Genomic DNA, 22,331 nt, shown 5'->3' with positions numbered 1-22,331 from the left:
ATCTCGACGTCTCTTCTCTCTTTGCTCTTTCGACGAAATGGTCGTCCTTACGTGTGATTAATCTTAATTCCTTCTCTTCTCTCTCTCTCAGGCTGATCTGCGTCGCCGTGCAGAGGACGAAACCTCGACGTGGCCGACACCAGTGATGAGCTAAAGGTGCGTTTTTCTCCTCTTTTCTAAATATCCTCTTTGACGGCCTTCAGGAGCGATTTAAAAGCCTCTGCGTCCAGCGGACTGGACCGGAGGCGAGGAATCGAACTGCCGATCTCCCAATACCACCGGTGTGTGTGTGTGTGTGTGTGTGTGTGTGTGTGTGTGTGTGTGTGTGTGGGGAATCAAAAGGCCTGTGAATTGGCTCCTGTTTAGCATTCACTTTCACCGGCTTCGTCTCTTTCAGAGAGCAACTGGGAGCGATGGGAGGAAGCACACAGAGAGCTTTATCTCTCATTCTGTCTTTCTTCTATTACATAATTACGTGTGAGTGTGTGTGTGTGTGTGTGTGTCTGCGTGTGTGTGTGTGTGTGTTGTTTATCCTCCTTTCTTTCTTCCCTTGTTTGCCTCTCTTTCTCTCCGCGATGATCTCCGTCCTTCATGGTTAATAGACGATTGTTTAGCTCGTGTTTGCCTACAGCGGCGTGTTAATGAGCAACAACAACAGAAAATGCATATTTAACATGATCTCGTGCCCGAGAACGCGGCGCACAAAGCCTTCGCCCTCTGGCCGCGTGTTCTCAAAGTCACCGTATCGCGCGCCTCACATCTCCCGCGCAAAGCATTTTTCTTTTCTTTTCTTTTTTTTTTTTTCTGCATTCGCCCTGAAAAAAGTTGAATAGATTAAGGGCAGATCTAATCGATCCCGGGCGGCGCTTATCGGCGGCTGGCAGGCCGACGAGCCGATTGCAGAGCAGAAAAATATTCTAAATCCTTCAACCGAGAGGAGAGACGGAGAGAGACGAGGAGGGGGGATGAAAAAGAGACGAATAGGTGGAGAGGGACTCGGAGACGGGAGGTCAGAAGACGGGGACCGCGGAGGGGCAAAAAATTATAATATTTGAATATTTTTAAAGTTTGTCGGGTGTGGAAGACAACAGAAAAGTTGATTATGACGCGGATATGTTAAAATAAACATTACGATGACGTATATTCATGTTAACGAGGATTATAGCACGAGGAGTGAATGCAAACATACTGTAAAGGGACTTGCAATAGCATATGTAGCATATGTAGCTTATAGCTTATATAAGATAAAATCAGAAAATCCTTTTTAATTTGCCGGATTACAGCTTTAGAGTCCGAGATACAGACACTTTACTCCGTGCCTGTGCAGCGGATTGATGTTTTGCTTATGTTCTCAGAAATAAACGAGAAAATCAGCTGCGCTAAGTGACGATAACGGCCACACTTATGGATATGAAACGGCGGCAAAGTAGAAGTATTAGCGGCGTAAACGTTGCCCTTTAAAGACTCGCGTAAACAAAGATTTAAGCTCCGCCTCCGGCTGCTTCCTGCCTGGATTATTCTCCCGTGAAACGCGTTTCCCCCCGTCGGCTGCTGTTGGTTCACGCTCGCGAGCTCGCGTCTCGGTTTCAAACGAGGTTCAGCTGATTGGATGTTTAACCTCTTGACCTCCAGACCGAGAGGATCCCAGCTCACATCCCATAACGGGAGGCATTCATCCAGACGACCTCCTCTGTCGGAGGGACGAGGGCGGGATTGACAGCGTTCCTGTGTGTGTGTGTGTGTGTGTGTGTGTGTGTGTGTCTAAGATTTGTATAAAAAGAGATCAAAAGAGACAAAAGTACTTATCTGAAGCAGTCTCAGACCACACCATCCTCTCTCTCTCTCTCTCTCTCTCTCTCTCTCTCTCTCTCTCTCTCTCTTTCCCTTTGTCTCTCTCTTTCTTCATATCTGTTTCTCTCTCTCTCTTTCTTTCTCTCTCTTTATCTCTCTCTCATTCTCTGTCTCATTTTCTCTCTCTCTCATTCTCTGTCTCATTTAGTCTCTCTCTCATTCTCTCTCTCTCTCTCACATTCTCTCTCGCTCATTCTCTCTCTTTCTCTTTTATTCTCTCTCTCATTCTCTCTCTCTCATCCCCCCTCTCTCTCTCTCTCTCTCTCTCTCTCTCTCAGGTTTCTTCCTTCTGTTCTTTGTGTGTTGTTGCTGAAAGAAAGCAACAGATGTATTGTTGTGTGTTGATGTGCGTGCACACACACACACACACACACACACACACACACACACACACAGAGAGAGAGACTCGGTCGAGCGTCCCTTCCCTGCGTCTGCCGGTGGTGTTTCCATGATTCGGTTGGAGATAGTTTCTGAACAGCTCGCGGGCCGTTCGAGCCGCTCGTCTCCTCCTCCGCCAGCAGCGTGGCGGCCGGGTGGAGTTCATCTTATCTGGCGGAGCTGCAAACTTCATCAGCACCTCGGGGTTGGCGAGCAGTCGGTTTCTCTCCGAGCCGCCGCGAGCTCGCTCAGGCGCTTGTTACCCGTGCACATCGCGTGGCGCTAACCGGGCGGAGGCTCAGCGCTAACGCTAGCGTCAGCAGATTAAGTCTAGCAGCAGGGAAACGATTCCAAAATAAGATTTGAAGTGAGAAGTCCCCTGAAAGCTCAGTGCGTCTGCCAAAGGTTTGTACCGACAAACACGGGGAGAGGAAAGGCCTAATGATCTGATCTACTGTGTGTGTGTGTGTGTGTGTGTGTGTGTGTGTGTGTGTGTGTGTGTGTGTGACGATCAAAAAAAGTGGGTCAATCGGGTCACGGTTGCTCCTCTCGGCGCTCGTTGCCTTTGGCTCGCTGGAGTCTGGCAGCAGATGTGATTAGAAGATATTAATTTATAATCACGCATTGATGAAGGAGGAGGAGGAGGAAGAGAAGGAGGAGGAGGAGGAGGAGGAAAAAAAGGATGAGGAGGAAAAGGAGGAGGAGGAAAAGAAGGATGAGGAGGAAAAGACGAAGATGGAGTAGAAGGAGGAGGAAAAGAAGAAGATGGAGTAGAAGGAGGAGAAGAGGAGGAGGAGAAGAAGAAGAAGGAGGAAAAGAAGAAGATGGAGAAGTAGAAGAAGAAGGAGGAAAAGAAGAAGATGGAGAAGTAGAAGGAGGAGGAAAAGAAGAAGAAGGAGGAAAAGAAGAAGATGGAGAAGTAGAAGGAGGAGGAAAAGAAGGAGGAGGAGGAAAAGAAGTAGAAGGAGGAGGAAAAGAAGTAGAAGGAGGAGGAAAAGAAGAAGATGGAGAAGTAGAAGAAGGAGGAGGAGAAGGAGGAAAAGAAGAAGATGGAGAAGTAGAAGAAGAAAAGATCAAGGAGTCAGATATCAGAAGGAGCATCGAATGCATTTTTTTGTCGACTTACGGGGGAAAAATGTCGTCTATCTGCAAAATAGAAGCAGAACGGTGAACATTAATGTTCATGTGAACACAAAGGAACAAAACATCAGTGAGATGAACACACAAAGCCAGCGGAGGGTGCAGCCCCCCCACCCTCCTCCACCACCACCACACCTCTCCGATAAGCTGTTTCTCGAGAGCGCTAAGTCGCGGAAAACGGCGTTAAAAGTCGTTACCTATCAAGCTCGTACATCTTCAAACACGTGACACTGATGGGCGTCTGGAAGGAGAGATAAGGAGCAGGAATTAGGGAGGAGAAGATTCCCTTTTCCAGGGATTTACACAAACACACACACAGTGAGTTTTAATGCCCTCTACCAGTATCGATTAGCCAGCAGTCGGACTGATTGAGAGCCAGATATAGAAAAAAAACAGAAGAAAAAAAGAGCACACATGCATAAAATACTCTGGAAACCCTGCGGAGACTTTTAAAGAAGGAGAGGGGGAAAAACCGGGTGCTAAGTTGATGAAAACCCAGCAATTTCTGTTTTTTTGCTTTTTCAAAATAAAAGCGTTCTAACTAAAAAAACAGGTAACATTTCTTGTGGAAAAATTACAAGGAAACAGCGAATTAGCTGCACTTTGTTAGCGTCTATACTTCGATGAAACAAGCCCACGAATACTGCAGGGAGAAGGAGTTGTCAGCAACTTTTGTTGGAAAATACTTGATGGGAAATAAATAGTGTTTATCAACCAGTTTGCAGACGCTCTTCTGACCCCAAGATATGTCCAATCACTAGCAGGTCAGTGTGGACACGCCCATATGTGGACACAGATGAGCTCCGACCTGCAGCAGTCTGATCAAATAACCCCGCCCACCCCAAAAAAAGCTCCTGAGCTTTTAGATTCGAGGTTGTTTCTCTTGGAAGTTAATAAATGTACATGTCAGGAGGGCGAAAACAAAACCACTGGAAGAAAACATTTACTTACGATGGGTTTGTTCATAACTCAATTAAAGATGGAGCTTGTTTCCTTCCCCTTATATCTGCGCCGCACCCATCCCCCGCCGCCCACCCATCCATCATCCGACACCGTCCCACCCGGGACAAGTCGGAGGCCGGACTTTGTGTGTTTGCGTGCTATCGATTGTGAAGCCGCAGCGCCAGAGAGCGGTTCATCAGCGTTTCATCATCACCTGTCGATCATGCGGCCGCTTCAGAGTGACAACAACAAAAAAGGGGGCTCGCTTTCTGAAAGTGCAGACGGGCTTGTAGCGGCTGGTTGTAGCGGCTGGTTGTAGCTGCTGGTTGTAGCGGCTGGTTGTAGCCGCTGCTTGTAGCTGCTGGTTGTAACGGCTGGTTGTAGCTGCTGGTTGTAGCTGCTGGTTGTAGCCACTAGTTGTAGCCGCTGGTTGTAGCCGCTGGTTGTAGCTTCTGGTTTTAGCTGCTGGTTGTAGCCGCTGGTTGTAGCTTCTGGTTTTAGCTGCTAGTTGTAGCCGCTGGTTGTAGCTTCTGGTTTTAGCTGCTAGTTGTAGCCGCTGGTTGTAGCTTCTGGTTTTAGCTGCTGGTTGTAGCCGCTGGTTGTAGCTTCTGGTTTTAGCTGCTAGTTGTAGCCGCTGGTTGTAGCTTCTGGTTTTAGCTGCTGGTTGTAGCCGCTGGTTGTAGCTTCTGGTTTTAGCTGCTAGTTGTAGCCGCTGATTGTAGCTTCTGGTTTTAGCTGCTAGTTGTAGCCGCTGGTTGTAGCTTCTGGTTGTAGCCACTGGTTTTAGCTGCTAGTTGTAGCCGCTGGTTGGAGCTTCTGGTTGGAGCCGCTGGTTGTAGCCACTGGTTGTAGCTTCAGGTTGTAGCCACTGGTTTTAGCTGCTAGTTGTAGCCGCTGGTTGTAGCCACTGGTTGTAGCCGCTGGTTGTAGCCACTGGTTGTAGCTTCAGGTTGTAGCCGCTGGTTGTAGCTTCTGGTTGTAGCTTCTGGTTGTAGCCACTGGTTTTAGCTGCTAGTTGTAGCCGCTGGTTGTAGCTTCTGGTTTTAGCTGCTAGTTGTAGCCGCTGATTGTAGCTTCTGGTTTTAGCTGCTAGTTGTAGCCGCTGGTTGTAGCTTCTGGTTGTAGCCACTGGTTTTAGCTGCTAGTTGTAGCCGCTGGTTGGAGCTTCTGGTTGGAGCCGCTGGTTGTAGCCACTGGTTGTAGCTTCAGGTTGTAGCCACTGGTTTTAGCTGCTAGTTGTAGCCGCTGGTTGTAGCCACTGGTTGTAGCCGCTGGTTGTAGCCACTGGTTGTAGCTTCAGGTTGTAGCCGCTGGTTGTAGCTTCTGGTTGTAGCTTCTGGTTGTAGCCACTGGTTTTAGCTGCTAGTTGTAGCCGCTGGTTGTAGCTTCTGGTTGTAGCCGCTGGTTGGAGCGACAGATGAATCACCATGGGTGAAAAAAAATGTCATGAGGCTCCACCACATCAGGCTTTTCTGAAACATGGGTCCTTTGATGGATCCTTCCTGCCACCATTACAGGATGGTGTGTGTTATCCTCGAGAATCACTCGAGGATAACACACACACAGACACACACACACACACACACTCACGTCACTATAAATGCCGCCTGGACACTGATCGTGGCTTTGATGCTTATCTGGATGTCTTTTGTAATATTTGCAATGTGGAGGTATAAGCTTACGCCACTCTTGCACTCAGCCGCTCTCCGTCCTGAATAAAGAGCATCAGCTTAAAGGGTAAAAAAAAAAAAAAAAAAGTTTTGGAGGCTATTTCAGCTTGAGATCGCTTTCAGCTGCAGACGCCATAAGTGATTTATTTTATTTTTTTCCTGGACGCGAGCAATAATGAAACTTGTGTGGATGGACACGCTCTACAAATTCAACAACCGCGGTGTCATTTCATTAACTATCCAGCAAATTGAAATATTCTCTCTGACGAAGCTAAAAAAAATTAAAAAAAACGCCATTAAATGAAAAAAGACTGAATGTCACTGAGGATTTTTCTCTTTTTTTTCTTTCCTCGCCGTTTTTCTCGGGGCCCTGGGCGTCTTCAGAGAGATTTGACGAATTCAAATGGCAAACTGAGAAATATGAACTTCAATACCCGGGGAATGTTGAAATGTCAAGCCGGTAAACACTTCTGTTTATAAAGCCCCACGGGTCGTAAAAAGAAAAGGAAAAAAAAGGAGAGAAAAGAAAGGAAGAACACCTGATTCCCCCGGGAGGCGGGATTAGTCTCAAACTTCCTCACTTCCTGTGGTCAGAATAATGAAAGACACCTGACAATCCAGCGTTTATTTTGGCCGATACGACGTCTTATTCCCGTCGTGTGAACTTAGTAAAACAGGTGACGACTCCATCACCGGAGCGCCGGGAACGCCGAGCGATGGGATCCGGTGACAGTTTTTAATTTGAGAGCTCAAAGGGATCTTACTTCCAGGAGGAAATGGCATTTCAGAATGGAGCGAAATTACTTTTTTCTCTTCTTCTTTAAGTTATCCTCCAATATGAGATTACGGGCTCGGCTTGATCAACCGAGCCGACCGCCGACCGCCGGCGAGCCACCTGCACCGGCTCTCCACACGAAAACCAGAGACGGCGTTTACTTTGTGACCCACTTTTGTTTAATTGGTTTTTTAAACACAGACAATTATACTTGGATTAAAACAAGACTGATGGATGGATGGAGGGATGGATGGAGGGATGGACGGATGGATGGACGGATGGATGGGTGGTCTGCCCAATTATTTGAAATGTCATCGAATAAAACGCCCGATATTTTGAAACCGGCAGGAGGCTCAAAGATGAAAAGTTTGTCAAAATAACATTTTAAATACAATTATGTCACTTTGTCGTGTTGCAGAATAATAATCCAGAATAATCTCATGTATGTTTTTTTTCTGTCAAAACTCAACAGTCAAAATGGGAAATGGAATAGTTCTTCCCTTTTTAAAAGACGGATCGATCTTTTCTCCTTTTTCTCACACTTCTTAAAGATCAGAAGAGACTTTTTCCTCCTTGTTCCTTCACGTCGGCCTGAGACGGTTTCATTGTAATTCCTCTCTGCTGCTCGTGGCCTTTATCCACAACGCTGTGCTCTGAATTCCTATTCGCCGCAACGTCAACGTCTCGCTTTTGGTGCTGCCCTCCTCCTACTCCTCCTCCTCCTCCTCCTCCTCTTCCTCCTCCTCTTCTTCTGCTCTCCTCTTCTTCTGCTCTCCTCCTCTTTTGCTCTCCTCTTTTGCTCTCCTCCTCTTTTGCTCTCCTCCTCTTTTGCTCTCCTCCTCTTCTGCTCTCCTCCTCTTTTGCTCTCCTCTTTTGCTCTCCTCCTCTTTTGCTCTCCTCCTCTTTTGCGCTCCTCTTCTTCTGCGCTCTTCTTCTTCTGCTCTCCTCTTCTTCTGCTCTCCTCATTTTCTGCTCTCCTCCTCGCCCTCTTCTTCTACTCTCCTCTTCTCCTCTCCTCCTCACCTTCCTCAACTGCTCTCCTCTCTTTCTCTCCTCCTCTCCTCTTCTCCTCTCCTCCTCACCTTCCTCAACTGCTCTCCTCTCTTCCTCTCCTCCTCTCCTCTTCACCTCCTCTTCTCCTCTTCTCCTCTCCGTTGCTCTGTTCTTTTCCCTCCTCTGTCTTTACTCTTAAACCCACGCACAAACCCAGCGTTGACGTCCTATAAGCATCATCTCACAGCTCACGGCTCACGGCCCTGCTGGGCAACGAGAGGAAGACTAGAAGAAAAGAGAGAGAGAGAGGGAGAGGGAGAGGGAGAGAGAGGGAGAGAGAGAGGAGAAAGAATGGACAGATAAATGTGTTTGCAGTGAGATTACCATGCATCATAAACCCATGAAGCCTGCAAGGAATCCGAGAGGGATGGAGGGCAGAGAGACGGGGAAAGATTGAGGATTCAACAAGAGAAGAGAGGACGGCGGAAAAAAAAAAAAAAAAAAAATGGCCGACGGTTAACGGGCACGCAGAGACGAGAGGGAAAAGGAGGGAAAGCCAAGATCAGGAGGGAGAAGAGAGAATGTCAGGAAGCAGAGATACTGAAATACAGAAAGATAAAGGGAGAAGAAACAAATGTAAGCCCCCGAGGATTAACGCTCTCATTTCTCTATATGGGGAAATGAGGGGGGGGGGTTTCCACCTCCTATCCTCTCAGACTCGCTTTGATATCTCCCTCTTTCTCTCTCTCTCTCTCTCTCTCTCTCTCTCTCTCTCTCTCTCTCTCTCTCTCTCTCTCTCTCTCCCGCTCTCTATTCCATATTATAATATCTTTAGTCTCTATTCATCACGTTGGCACAGACTCGCTGAGCTCCGCTAAAGCGTGAACACACACGGTCTCAACGTTAGCCGGACACAAATCCCTCAAACGCTCTCTTTCTTTCTCCTCGCTTTTCCCGCCGCCGCCGTCTCACGGTCAACATCGTCCGTTTCTTTCTCGCCGTCTCCCCCCCCCCGTAATTTCCGTGGGCTTTTTAAGAGGCCCTTTTCTTTTTTTTTTTGTTAAATTTATTTGGCTGCACGCGGCGGGCCAATAAACATACCGCGGCGCTCGTCATTGTTGCGGTCTGGTTTAATGAGCTTTTAGCTAACGCGATAAACGGGGGCGTCCCGCTGATCGGCTAATGGCGCGTTCACGGGTCCTCCGCTAGTGTAGGGATTTACAGCTTTCACCAGGGGGGAACGGCGATTTAATCACTGATGTCACTTCAGACGTTGTTGTTAGCACGTTGTTTTTGCGGGAGAGAAATGCTGTGGAAGACGATTAAATGTTCTTAAAGGACGTTGCGTCGGCTGACGACGTTCTTTGACCTCTGACCTCCAACTCCAAGGTGAATCTTGAATTAGCGCTCTATTCCATTTCTGCTTAGAGATCTGACACGCTGGCCCTTTAAGCTTTTGGAAACCGTGCGCGAGAGTCCTCCCGCGGCCATTTTAAGTCCCAGCATGCCCCATTCAGACAATCTTTTGGTATAAAATACGTACATTTTGAACAGTTTTTTGACTGAAACTCCTTCCTAACAGACCAAGACTTTGTTTTATTGTGATTTTTGTTGCAGATTTGGATTCTTTAGGTCCTAATCTTTCCATAAAGGTGACTTATTGACGCTTCAGGAGGCATTTTTGGGGAATCTGGCTCATATCATGCCGGATGTTTATAGTTACAATTAAAATATCTTTCAAAAGTAATTTATTTTTGCAGATATACATTTTTTTCCCCAAGACTTTGCTGAATAATAAAGAACAATAAACAATAAAGACAAGTATTGGATATAATTTGGGGTTCCTACACTGACTCAAACGGGGAAAAAGTGGTCTAGAGACAACATTAGTTCCAGAGTTTTCAACGGGTTAAGACTTTTTTTTGAACCAGGGTCACAACAAAAAGACCAAAAAAAAGTTAAGAAATGTCACATTGTAGCATAATAATAATGTGAATACATGGTAGGTAATTATTGCACTACCTACTCGAATGGAAGAGTATTTAATGACAAGGCCAATAATATTGTAAACTACCAAAAAGGTAGATAATAGATTAATTATATTCCATTTCTGCTTGGAGAGCCGACGCGCCGGCCCTTTAAGAGGACTCTCCGGTACCTGAGGTATGAAGAAAGTAAGGATGTGACTCTGCTGGGATGCTTTTTTTTTGTGCGTTTCATTGCTTCATTCGTTGCTTTCGTTGCCATTCGTCGTCCAGATGTGTGGATGCGAAGTCGGATGCTGTTGAAATTGCGCAGAAAACAAACTGCCGTGTGAAACGGGTTGAAAAAGCGAATCTCGCCTCGGCAGCGCCTCCTCTCCTCCTCCTCCCTTTTCTCCACATCCTCCCTTCACTCCAGTTCTCCACAGCGGCTGCTCTACTTTCCCCGTTTCCTCTTCTTCTTCATCCGTTTTCTCATCCTTCTGATATTATTATTTATCATTAATCCCGTCGTCATCCTTTTCTCTCCTTCTAAAGTTACTCTGTTATTGAAGTGGCCGGGGGTTCGATGCTGTGGAGCTTCTGCACGACTCGAGCGTCCAGAAGTCATCTGTCACCACGAGCGCTCCGGCCAATGTGGCTTTTTCCTCTCTGTCCGCAATCTGCACTCCACCTCCGGACACAAGGGGATACAAACGGGCCGAAGGAATCAGGATTCTCACCACGTAGCCTGAGTGACCCTCCGCTCGCTCTTCCCCCCCGAGAGGCATGCAGGCGGCGCACACAAGAGCCAGCGCGCACACACAGGCTTTATTGCAGAGAGTATATATCCATCTTTATGTTTTTTGTGGCCTCTCTCTCTCTCTTTCTCTCTCTCTCTCCTGCCTTCCTTCATTGCCTTGTGGTCGTCTCCGTCCCTTTAAGAATCTCAAGTATTTTATTTTTCCTTTAGCCTCAAATCAATTCCAGACGCCACCGTTTCCTGCACCCCCCCTTCCCCACACTTCTTTCTCCTTCTCGCCCTCCCTTAGGGACTATAGAGCCAAACCACACACACACACACACACACACACACACACACACACACACACACACACACACACACACACACACACACAAAGGAATGGAGTGGGAAAGACTCAGGAGAGTCTCAGGTTTTGCTTTCTTTTCCAAACTTCCCTCCCGTCCTCGTTTCTATTCCAGGAATTGTGAGCGCCGCTATTCCTATGATTGAGCAGCGTTTGTCTTGGCACATGTGTGTGCGTGTGTGTGTGTGTGTGTGTGTGTGCGTGTGTGTGTGTGTCCTCCTCTCTCAGATTAAAAAGGTGCAGTGACAGTGTCATGAATCCCCCGGGTTGACAGAGGGGAGGCGTGAGCGACGGTGAACTCTGAACCTGTCGGGCAGAAGCACTTCATTCATTAACCGCGTGTGCGTGTGCGTGTGCGTGTGCGTGTGCGTGTGTGTGTGTGTGTGTGTGTGTGTGTGTGTGTGTGTGTGTGAGTGATGAATGACTCCGGACCTGTTTGAAAGCAGAGAAAGACAAAGTCTGGCCGCTTCTGAGGGGTCGCGAGAAGAGAAGAGAGATGGCGGGATATCCCAGAAAAAAAGGAGAGATTTTCCATTCTTGAATTTATTTTAAACGTCTTTACGCCGCGATGCGAAGCTACCGGACTGTGAAGTGACAATGCACACAACCGAAAGGGACAAAGGGAGAAGGACAGCGGGATGATTAAAGTGTAATTAAGGACACCCTTCATTACTCCCCCCCCCCCCCATTCAACTCAATGGCCGAGTCAACTCTAACAAAGTCCCTCTTACGCAACATTTCTTAATTTCCCAACACGTTTTAATTGGATATTGCTCGTCACAATTAATGGCGGACGTCGGAGTCAGAAAAAAAAAGGGTTCAAGTCGGCCAATGAGAAGCGGGCGGCGCTCTAATTGCGTCGCCTTTTCGGCTTAACGGCGGCTCATCAGCCCGCCCGTTGTTTTAAGGCTATTTCGGCCGCTCGTTTTGGAGAGAGAGAAAGAGAAAGAGCGAGAGAGAGAGAAAGAGAGAGAGAGAGAGAAAGAGAGAAAGAGAGCTGATTGGTTTGCTCGTCAACTGGTTTTCAGCTCAGAGGATTTCCTTCCAAATTAAAAGGACAAATCAGGACAAAAACATTCACTCTCGTTACCGGGATTCTTTATGTTTTCATTAAGTTTCGCTGCATTGAAAACATATTTTTTTGCCCCTTTCATATACGAGGAAGGGCAAAGTCTCAAAGATTCTTTCTGTTAGGGCTAAAATAATGAGTAATATTATCTCTTGATGACTTTTTATGAGAAATTACTCAATGATTTGAGGGACAAAATGATTTTATTGCACTTTTAAATTGTAATAAAAGCTTTTTTTTCGCGTTAGCTTTCTTGCTAATGAACAAATATTTTGCTAATACAGGAATTTTGATATTTAGGTTTTGTGAAAAAAAAAAATTGTACTTAGTAGGATTATCCCAAGATTAGTTTTTATGAGAAATTATTCATTGATTTGAGGGACAACATGATTTTATTGCACTTTTAAATTGAAATAAAAGCTTTTTTTGCGTTAGCTTTCTCGCTAATGAGCAATTATTTTGCCAAAACACATGAATGTCTCTTTTTAAGTTCCGCGAAAAAGATGAATTGCACTTTAAAATAGTTTAACAAAGACAATTTGCCGCTCTTTCATATACTGGTGTTATGTTATGTCAGTTTAAATATAGATATTATATCTTTATAGATCTGAACTGCGGTCAAAGTGATAGAAACCAGTGAAGAAATGCTTCTCCAACATTATTAAAAAAGGCACATGTTTGCCAAATGATAAAAAAAATAAATAAAAAAAGCCATCTCTGCCTCATTAGCAGAAAGAATTGTTCTGATTGCACATAATTCCCCACAAATTGCATATTATTTCCATACTAATTAGTGTGATTCTCAGTAATTGAGGATGCTAATCAAAATGAGCCAAAACAAAAATAAATGTTCTGAAAACACACACATGTACACGCAGTTTATTTTTATGAAATGAAGCACTTTAAACAGAATTAGACTTCCCAAACACAACAATGGCGGCGCTAATTAGGCGGCGGTTAGCCGAGCGCAACAAATGAAAAGAGTGTGTGTGTGTGTGTTGTCAGCACATTGTGTTCTTCATTGTCATCATATTGTGTGTTTAGCATCCTTCAAATTAACGCAACATGCCACTGATGCTTGTGTTGGAGGAGTTCCCTGTGACTGAGTTCTCTCTTGGAGTTGTACTGTCACCAGTACTCTGATAAAGTAATTGTACTACCTGTTATTCTTGGAATTCCACACATGGAGCAGTACAAAAACACAAAAGTACACAGATGGAGTGAGAATATCGCCACACTGTCGTATTATCATCCATAGAAATATATGACGCAACAACTGAGTATGAAATGGTTTCACACTGAGGGAAGTGGATTTTTGGCGAGAATTTATGACCCCACGTCCTCAGATGCCCCACAATGCATTGCACCTGGGGGCCTCGCTCTCGTGAGATTCTGAGCCAGGCTAAAACATTTCCCTTTTACACTTTATGAAGTTTTAATAAGCTTTAATTATTCTGTTTAAATGCCCCAACCCCACCCCAAACCCGTCTTACACACACACACACACACACACACACACACACACACACACACACACACACACACACACACACACACACACACACACAAAAGGTCAGTTCATCTAAATGTTTTGGACGTTGAGACCTTCAGTCCTCTGTTCCCGTCCGTGTAAAACGATCCTAATGACGTTAAAGTGAAGTTGATTGGCGATAATAGCACATGAAGAAACTGTACGTGAGTGTGATCGTGTGTGTAAGTGTGTGTGTGTAAGTGTGTGTGTGTGGGTGGGTGTGTGTTTGTGAAAACAGCAGACGTGGGGGTCTTGTGGGTGGTAATTAGCGCTTGGATTTCACTAATGGCTGAACAGGAATCGGCAAGCTCACACACACACACGCACACCCACGTGCAAACAAATTCATAAAGCACACACACACACACACACACACACACACACACACACACACACACACAGAAGACTAACTTTGCAGTAAGTGTGTTTTCTGTGAGTGTTGGAGCTGCTAGCCTCTCATTAATACCTATTTTCATGAATGCTGAGAAAGCTTTGTAGCTCTTTCTTTGTAATCACTTCACACACGCAAACACACACACACACACACACACGCACACACACACACAGGCCTATTAGTTCCTCTAATTGAATGGCAATTAAGCCTCAGGTTTCGCGGTGTGAGCTAAACGCCGGGTGTCTGTTTCCAGCGCCGCTCTGTTTTTTTAAGCTTTTAACAGACCGCGAGGAGCCGGACCGCCGGAACGAGACACCCGGCGTGAACTCCGATACTCCCGCTCTCCGGTCTCTCTCTCTCTCTCTCTCTCTCTCTCTCTCTCTCTCTCTCTCTCTCTCTCTCTCTCTCTCTCTCTGCCGTCCTTCGTTTTTTTTCACACACAAATGATCCCGGAGACGATCGCTTATCCAGCCCTTTTCATTTTTTGGCATGAATCTTTAAAAAAAGCTCCCCGGCGGACGGAAACAACGAGGATCGGATTCGTCGAGACTTCTCAACGTCTCAAAAAAAAAAAAACGGTTTTGTGTAGAATCATCCTGACAGCTGTCGGACGGACACACGACGCCGCCGCCGCCTTCGTCTCCCACCCATCTTCTCGCTCTCTGGTTGGTTCGTTTCATCCGTCCCTCATCTTCTTTCTCTCCTTCCAGAACTGTAGTCGCTTAAAGAAACCTTAAAAAAAAAAAAAACAGGGAGGAAAAGAAGAAAAAAGGCCTCCCGGGTTCACAGCTTTGCATCTACAGCAGAGTGTCAGTGGGATTTGTTTTGGAGAGTAGGAGTGGATTTCCACAGCAACTCGAAAATCTCATTTTTAAACCTCCCGTGACCCCCTTTTCTCATGCCGGCAGAAACATCTGGTTCAGATGTAACCTTTCCGTTACCCGAGAGTGTTTTTCGGGTAACGGAAAAGGTCCGGGTGGCCGGAGGAGCTCTTTGCGGTCACGGCTTCATTCCCGGCAGCAGCGTGAGCCGTCCTTCACCGCGACTCCTCGGGGAGACATTTTTAAAACCCACGCTGCTGGATGACGCGCAGTAAACAGTAAACAGCTCTCTTTAGGAGACGCAGCGGCCAGGAATAACGTTTCAGCCGCCCGGTGACAAAGCGTCCCGGCAATTCTCCGTCACGACATAAGATAACATAACATAAGGTACATAAGATTGCACGTACATGGTGTTTGACTCACATGATAATTAACATACACATATCATTTTACACACTACCGTTCAAAAGTTTAGGAGTCACCCAGACAAGTTTTCAGTTTCTCCGCAACTTCTGGCATGGACTCGCCTTCACTTTTAAGAACAAGAGCAGACAAGTTTCACATGGAAGTTATCTTTTTCTGGACATTTTGAGAGTTTAATGAACCCACAAATGTGAAGCTCCAGATACTCAACGAGCTCAAAGGAAGAGCAGTTTCATAGCTTCTCTCACCAGCAGAAATGTTTTCAGCTCTGCTAGTTTTCAAGGGGTTTCAAGGGTTCTTAAGGAATTTTTAAGTTTTTTTAAAAAGATTTTCAATGGTTTTTGATGGTTTTTACTGGTTTTAAGGGGGAGGGGGGTTAAGTTTTTTTAAAGTATATTCAAGGGGTTCTATGAATCTTCAAGGGGTTTTAAGGGTGTTTAAGTGTTTTTTAAAAAGTTTTTTCAAGGGTTTTAAGGGTTTTCTATGTACTATCAGAACAGTGGAGTGATAGCTGAATAGTCATTTACCACATTAGCAATGTCCAGGGTGTATTTCTGTATTGTTTATCTACATTGAAAAAATCTGTGCTTTTTTACAACATTTCTAAGTGACCCCAAACTTTTGAACGGTAGTGTATGTAATTAAAAAAAAATGAAAAAAATGTTAATTTTTAAATGACATAGTTGATAAATAGCATTAACTTATTAAAAAAAAATACAGATTTGTTTCTCCGTCGCCTCATCGCCTCAAACTAATTCAACGTCAAAGACCTCAATTCTCTGCCGTGCCGCCATCTTTGTTCAGGTTGAGAACAGACTCGCCACCATGCCGGATGACGCCAATGTGGCAGGAACGCAGGATGGTCGATGGTACTTGTGAGGACACGGAGGGGCGACAAATCGTCGCCCTGCGGGAACAAACAACACGTCCAGTTCCTGTCCGTGTCGGCCCGCCGAGCCAAATCAGAACAGAACCGTTTAGTTACCGGAGCTTTTGGAGAAGAGTTCACTGTTTGGAAGAGGGAACGACGGTCGTACCATCCGTCTGTTAACTTAACACAGATCGTCTTTGAGACAGACGAGCTCTACGGATGCAAATCCTTCCAAATATTGATGAATGTCACACACACACACACTCTGTTCTGCAGTCGAATGCGTGGTTGATTTGGCATCCAAGTCCGGTATTCAAGACCAGACGTCTGAGAGCGTAAAGGCCCGGTCCGGTGGAAGAAGGAAAGAGGAGGCTGCACGAGGGAAATTCACAACAAATGTACCTGTCGCTCGCTCCTCGTTTCTCCTTTTGATTCTCATCCTCTTGTACACATTGCCCAGACAAGGTTCAGTAAGCAGCATTGTTTGCCTACCTATCCCTGACACAGGCAATATGTGGAGAGGGAAGAAGTATGAAGAGACGCACAAAGCCTGCCACGTACACAGTAACACACAGTGTGAAGATTGGACCGGGGATATATATATATATATAACAGCCGTACACAAATTAAATCACTTTTATCACCACTTATCCCCGGAGAGAGGAGAAAGACAAAAAGCAGGGTCAGATTTACTGTCTATAGTGTCAAGGCTTTTCCTGAAGGTGTTTTAACGCAGCTGGTGGGAGGTTTGGTTCGCCGAGGAGAGAGAGAGAGAAACAAGAGTGAGGTGAAGGCCGGACAGAGACGCTGAAAGGAGAACAGGAAATGGTAGAAAGCAACGGTTCAAAAGCCGCTTTCGCGCATCGCCGCCGCCGCCCTGGACTCGTCTCGACGTTCCCCGGAGGAGCTGTACGTGCCAAGGCAAATGTTGGAAAACGATTGAACCACTTTGGCTTCACCTCCCGAGAGCCCACGAGTAGACGGAGCCCGGCGGCGATGTCCGGAGAATCCCCGCCGAGCAAAATGTCTGCGTCGATGACATGTTACTCCTTCAGGTCTCTGAAGGCGCGAGAGGCACCAAAGTGGTTGAAACAATCGTCCAGAGCGTCGTTGGCCATTCCTGTTTTATCATCCTGATTGAACTGTAGCTTTTCAAAGTGTCATTTTGACCTTGACATTATTTTCGAAAGGGCGTACTCTTTTACGTTTTAACTAACTTAATAAAATCATGGAAAGGATTTCCGCACAACTTCCAACATTGAAGTCATTTTCAGTCGATTTTCTGGATTTTACATAATTTCTTAAATTCACCTTTTAAGGCACTTTCATATAAGACACATACCCGTGTTTCACGTCATAAATTGCAGAACAATCTCAGCTCTCTATATAATGAGGCACCGTTGTCATGAAGCAAAACTTTAAAGAGAAAATATGACTCTAAAGCTGAAAAATGGAATCTTGATATTGAGAAATTCTTCATATCTCTTGTGAAAACATAACTTTATTCAGGTGGTATAATGGTTTTGGTGATGGAAATTGGTTTACTACGAGTTCTAGGTTCACAAAAGCAGTGAAATATATGAATAAAATGGTAGATACATGTAAATAAATGTCTAAAATTGTGTTGATCCAACTTAAAGTACTTGAGTAGGATCAACTTAATTTACTAGTGTTGGTTAAACACATTCACTAGAGTTGTGTCCAAGATGTGTTCGAAAAGATTTCATTTAAATGTGAGTAATTTCTTAGAAATGCAATCCAATCCACTTCTGTGTTGCACCACAACACAAAAATAGTATCAGACAATCGTTCCGATGGTGGAGATTGTCTCGGTTGGAGACGGCGTCATTGAGAAAAAGCTCATTATCCGGCTGGTTCACACGTGTCCCGAACAAAGAAATGAACGACTCGCGTGCATCAAAGTGCAACTAAACTGCCGACAAACGTGTGTCACTTCTCCGTTTTAAACTGGAAATTAAAAAAACTCAACCTTTGATCCAACACATTTTGACGGTGCAAATGAGGCCCAGAGAACAGGCTGGTGCGAAGTAAAAAAAAGACGAAATGGGAGAAGACACAGTGAGAGAAAACGAGAGGAAACCCTGAGAAATTGTCTCCGTTCACTCGCAGCCGGTGGAACGTCCCGATGTGCCGCCGCTCTGTGCTTTTGTTTCGGTTCTGGAGATAATCACCGTGATTGCAGACGGGCCCGCTATTACAGCTCCTCCGACTGAAGGGGCTCAGCGTGAGGCCGAGCCGGAGAGCGAGCGTGACCAGAAAAAAGAAATGCGTTTACCTCCTCCTCCGACGCTGACGCTCCTGCACTGCAGACACACGTTCTCTGTTAAAATGAGACGTGAGCCAACGGAAAATGGCCGATTCTGAGGAACAAAAATCTATAAATAACACTATTTAACTTTGAGTCTGTCCTACCTGTCACCTTATTCACTGCGGGAGCAGAAGAAGAAGTGATGTACTCGTGTGTGTTCAGTAGTACCGCTCCAGTAAAAGTGATACACACAGTCATAAGCACTCAAATGTCGTTAGCATGTGTTAGCGAGTACATGTGTTAGCGAGTACATGTGTTGGCGAGTACATGTGTTAGCGAGTTCATATGTTAGCGAGTGCATGTGTTAGCGAGTGCATGTGTTAGCGAGTGCATGTGTTAGCGAGTGCATGTATTAGCAAGTTCATCTGTTAGCAAGTACATGTGTTAGCAAGTGCATGTATTAGCGAGTGCATGTGTTAGCGAGTTTGTGTGTTAGCGAGTACCTGGGTTAGCGAGTACCTGTGTTTGCGAGTTCATGTGTTAGCGAGTACATGTGTTAGCGAGTGCATGCGTTAGCGAGTTCGTGTGTTTGCGAGTACATGTGTTAGTGAGTACATGTATTAGTGAGTACATGTATCAGTAAGTACATGTTGGCATGTGGGGATTGTTGCGCTATATTTTTCCAACCCTGCTGCTCTGACCTTTGTAACACACGCGCGCACACACACACACACACACACACACACACACACACACACACACACACACACACACACACAGTGCGAGTGTAGCTACCCTCTAATGTTAGCCAATAAATCACAGTAGTCCAGTCCAACACTTGACTCATGTATTCACAGCTCATCGCTAAGAGCCCAAGGGAATGGAGAGCACACATGTACACACACACACACACACACACATACATGTACACACATGTACACGCACACACATGTGTAGTCTGTTCACTATTCTAATGTGACTCTTGAGTCATGTATTCAGACAGAGGAAGTGCTCTGGCCAAAAGGCACGCTCGCCCTGGGGAGTCATTATCGCTGTCTGTTTCTGGGTTGCATTCTCTCTCTCTCTCTCTCTCTCTCTCTCTCTCTCTCTCTCTCTCTCTCTCTCTCTCTCTCTCTCTCTCTCTCTTCAAGGACGAATTTAAAACAACAAAAGAACGTAGACATATCAAGAACGTGTAGGATTCTCCAGGATTCCCTTCAACATTAACCTCCATTGAGTACAATAAAAAAAAAAATCATTTTGTTTAAAACAAAAAAAAGAAAGTTTCACTCCATTCTCATCAAACAAGTCACATGGTATCATGTTCACACTCACACTGAGCTTTCCTGCGCTGTCACTCTGCTCCCAACTCTTGTTTTTATAATTTATTCGTATGTGTTTGACTTGACAGCTTCTGAGACGAGTAACAGATGACCGGTGACGGCGCTTCAGGATTATTGCTGGAAGCAAATTTATTTTAGACTTTTTTTTTATTTATTTTTTACTAAAAACGACACCTAATTTGACTGGTGAATGGCAGCTTAGAGAGCGCGTTAACAGACTCTGTCAGTGCGGGTTTATAATTGTTTTTCTTGTTGTCCCCGTTTCTGCTCGTCGTTCAAATGCACAAAACGATTTCGTAGCTGCGAGTGACATCTTCCCACAGTAGATTTGACGGATGTGTTGCAGTTGTTCTGTTGTTATAAATGAACGCTAAATTCCTGGTATTCGTCTCCCAATTCTCTTCGATCCTTCAAGGGAATTTCATTTTTCCCTGCATACTGTCACCCGTGTACCTCGACAGCTTTCAGACGTACGCGGACAACCGTTATAGACGCGCACAAACACACGTACGGACACGCAAACACAACCCGCACGTCAATCAAAAAGACTCTGGGATAATTAGCCAGATGATGAGCTTGAGCTAGATTATCTGTCAACACTTCCTGGTTGGCTGCTCATGTGGTCAACGGGAGCCAATGAGCCCTGAGGGAATGTTCCCATCTACTGAGCTATTGAATATTAAACGCACCTTTTTAATTACACGGCGAAGACCGAAACGCCAAAAGAGATTCAGAGCACCAGAGAATCTCGCACAGCTACTGAGAGACAAACTCACATGTAGGGATTTCTCACTCAGTTTTTTTTTTTTTTGTGGAATCCTGTCAGCTTTGGTGCAATTGTTTCAAAGTCTCCTTTTGGCGGCATTGGCATTGTTCGGCACCCGCCTCGTGGACGGCGTCAGGGTGTCATCTGGAGGTTCACTGGAGACCCGACGGCGTGCACGAACGATGCATCGATATGCTTGAACAACTGGGCCAGGAAATGAGATGGCTGAGGGATACTTGTGGCTCCATGATGTGACTTTATTGCCTTAATGAAGTGTAACTATGTCCCCTTGTTCCTCACATTGAATCAGCGTAACACAATAACCTTTAAGGTCTTTTGTCTGACCTTCTAACATGGGTTTATTCGCTTCCACCGCACTCTTTCACTCATCTCTACTCGGTGGCGTTCATCACCCGAACATCCAAACTCAACCATGAAGGCACCGATCTGTTTTTCTCACCTATACTTTTATTTTAATACCTTCCCATATGCCGAGACATCTCACCTTGTAAAGAGCAGGCGGTTTCTCGCTTCTCAGGCGCCACTTCCTGCTGCTGTGATCAGAGCGAAAACCGGCGACTTGGCGTCAGCACCTCCCCGAATCCGTCTGTGTGTAATTGAATTAAAGCTAATGGGTTTTACAGACAGCGTTGTCTGTGTAATTAGCACAATGTCCTAATCAACACAACAACTATTTAAGAAGTCAGATCTCCAAACTGAAGCCAATTAACTGCAGCCTGGACGGGAGGATCACCGAACCGTTTGTTGTGTTGGAATCCATCACTTTTATAAAGATTAATCTGTTCGCGAAAGGGAGATGTTTCATTACGCTGATTGAGCTCTTTTTTTTTTTTAAAGCGGTATTTCTTTGCTCTTCTCTTTCAGGCTGTGCGATCAGAGGAGAGAGGGAGTTAACCGACCCGCCAGAAGAGAAGGAAGAAGAAGGAGAGCGAGGAGGAGATACCGGCGGGGAAAATCGGGGATGAGTATCCGCACCAACAGGCCCCTTCTCAGCTCGTGAACGAGGACGTTCACCAACAACAACATTTCGGCAGCAGAAACGGGATATCGCCTCAGTGGGAGGCGGAGCTCCACTGGGAGGAACCGGGAAAGCGAGAGGGAGGCGGAGCCAAGCGCGCGGGTTGCTCGGGGGGGTCGTGGGCGAGATGGCGATGCTGCCGCTGAGGGCCTTCCTGGTGTTGGTGGGAATCTCTGCGCTCTGCAGCGTCGCGTTGGGAACCCGGAGAGGAAACGCGGCTCTGGATCACAGGGGCCACAGACACAGACACCCAGGTAGGACTGACCCCGGGGGACACCGACGACGGGGGGTTTTCACCCGGGTGATCGTGGTTTTGTTATTTTTATTGTGTTGCTTTTGTCTGAGTTGCTTGACTCTTTGTGTAGCTTCATGGTGCTCACTTATGTTATTGAAGGTAGGCGTGTCTTATTGAAGGTGGGTGTGTCTTAGTAAAGGTAGGTGTGTCTTATTGAAGGTAGGTGTGTCTTATTGAAGGTAGACATGTCTTATTGAAGGTGGGTGTGTCTTATTAAAGGTAGGTGTGTCTTATTGAAGGTAGGTGTGTCTTATTGAAGGTAGGTATGTCGTATTGAAGGTGGGAGTGTCTTATTGAAGGTAGGTGTGTCTTATTGAAGGTAGGCGTGTCTTAGTAAAGGTAGACATGTCTTATTGAAAGTAGGCGTGTCTTATTGAAGGTGGGAGTGTCTTATTGAAGGTAGGCGTGTCTTATTGAAGGTGGGCGTGTCTTAGTAAAGGTAGACATGTGTTATTGAAGGTATGTGTGTCTTATTAAAGGTAGGCGTGTCTTAGTAAAGGTAGACATGTCTAATTGAAGGTAGGTGTGTCTTATTGAAGGTAGGCGTGTCTTAGTAAAGGTAGACATGTGTTATTGAAGGTATGTGTGTCTTATTAAAGGTAGGCGTGTCTTATCGAAGGTGGGAGTGTCTGATTGAAGATGGGCGTGTCTCTCTGCTGGGATTTGGGTGATTTTCACCCGACATTAGTGA

The 22,331-nt window shown here is 45.7% G+C and overlaps 1 protein-coding gene across 1 annotated transcript in view; it reads left to right on the top strand.

Annotated features, from left to right (window-relative positions):
• Nucleotides 1-22,331, top strand: part of cdh11 (cadherin 11, type 2, OB-cadherin (osteoblast)) — an 83,713-nt gene that overhangs the window by 37,480 nt on the left and 23,902 nt on the right. The window contains exons 2-3 of the mRNA XM_068568722.1: nt 92-156; nt 21,192-21,599. Coding sequence (XP_068424823.1) covers nt 21,473-21,599 — 127 coding nt within the window. The 5' untranslated portion in view covers nt 92-156; nt 21,192-21,472. The remainder of the gene's footprint in view (nt 1-91; nt 157-21,191; nt 21,600-22,331) is intronic.

This window comes from Clinocottus analis, unplaced genomic scaffold (genome assembly GCF_023055335.1).
Source record: "Clinocottus analis isolate CAN_PGR_092001 unplaced genomic scaffold, fCliAna1.0.p SCAF_8, whole genome shotgun sequence".
Taxonomy (NCBI): Eukaryota; Metazoa; Chordata; class Actinopteri; order Perciformes; family Cottidae; genus Clinocottus; species Clinocottus analis.
This window is presented reverse-complemented; position numbering and strand designations above follow the sequence as displayed.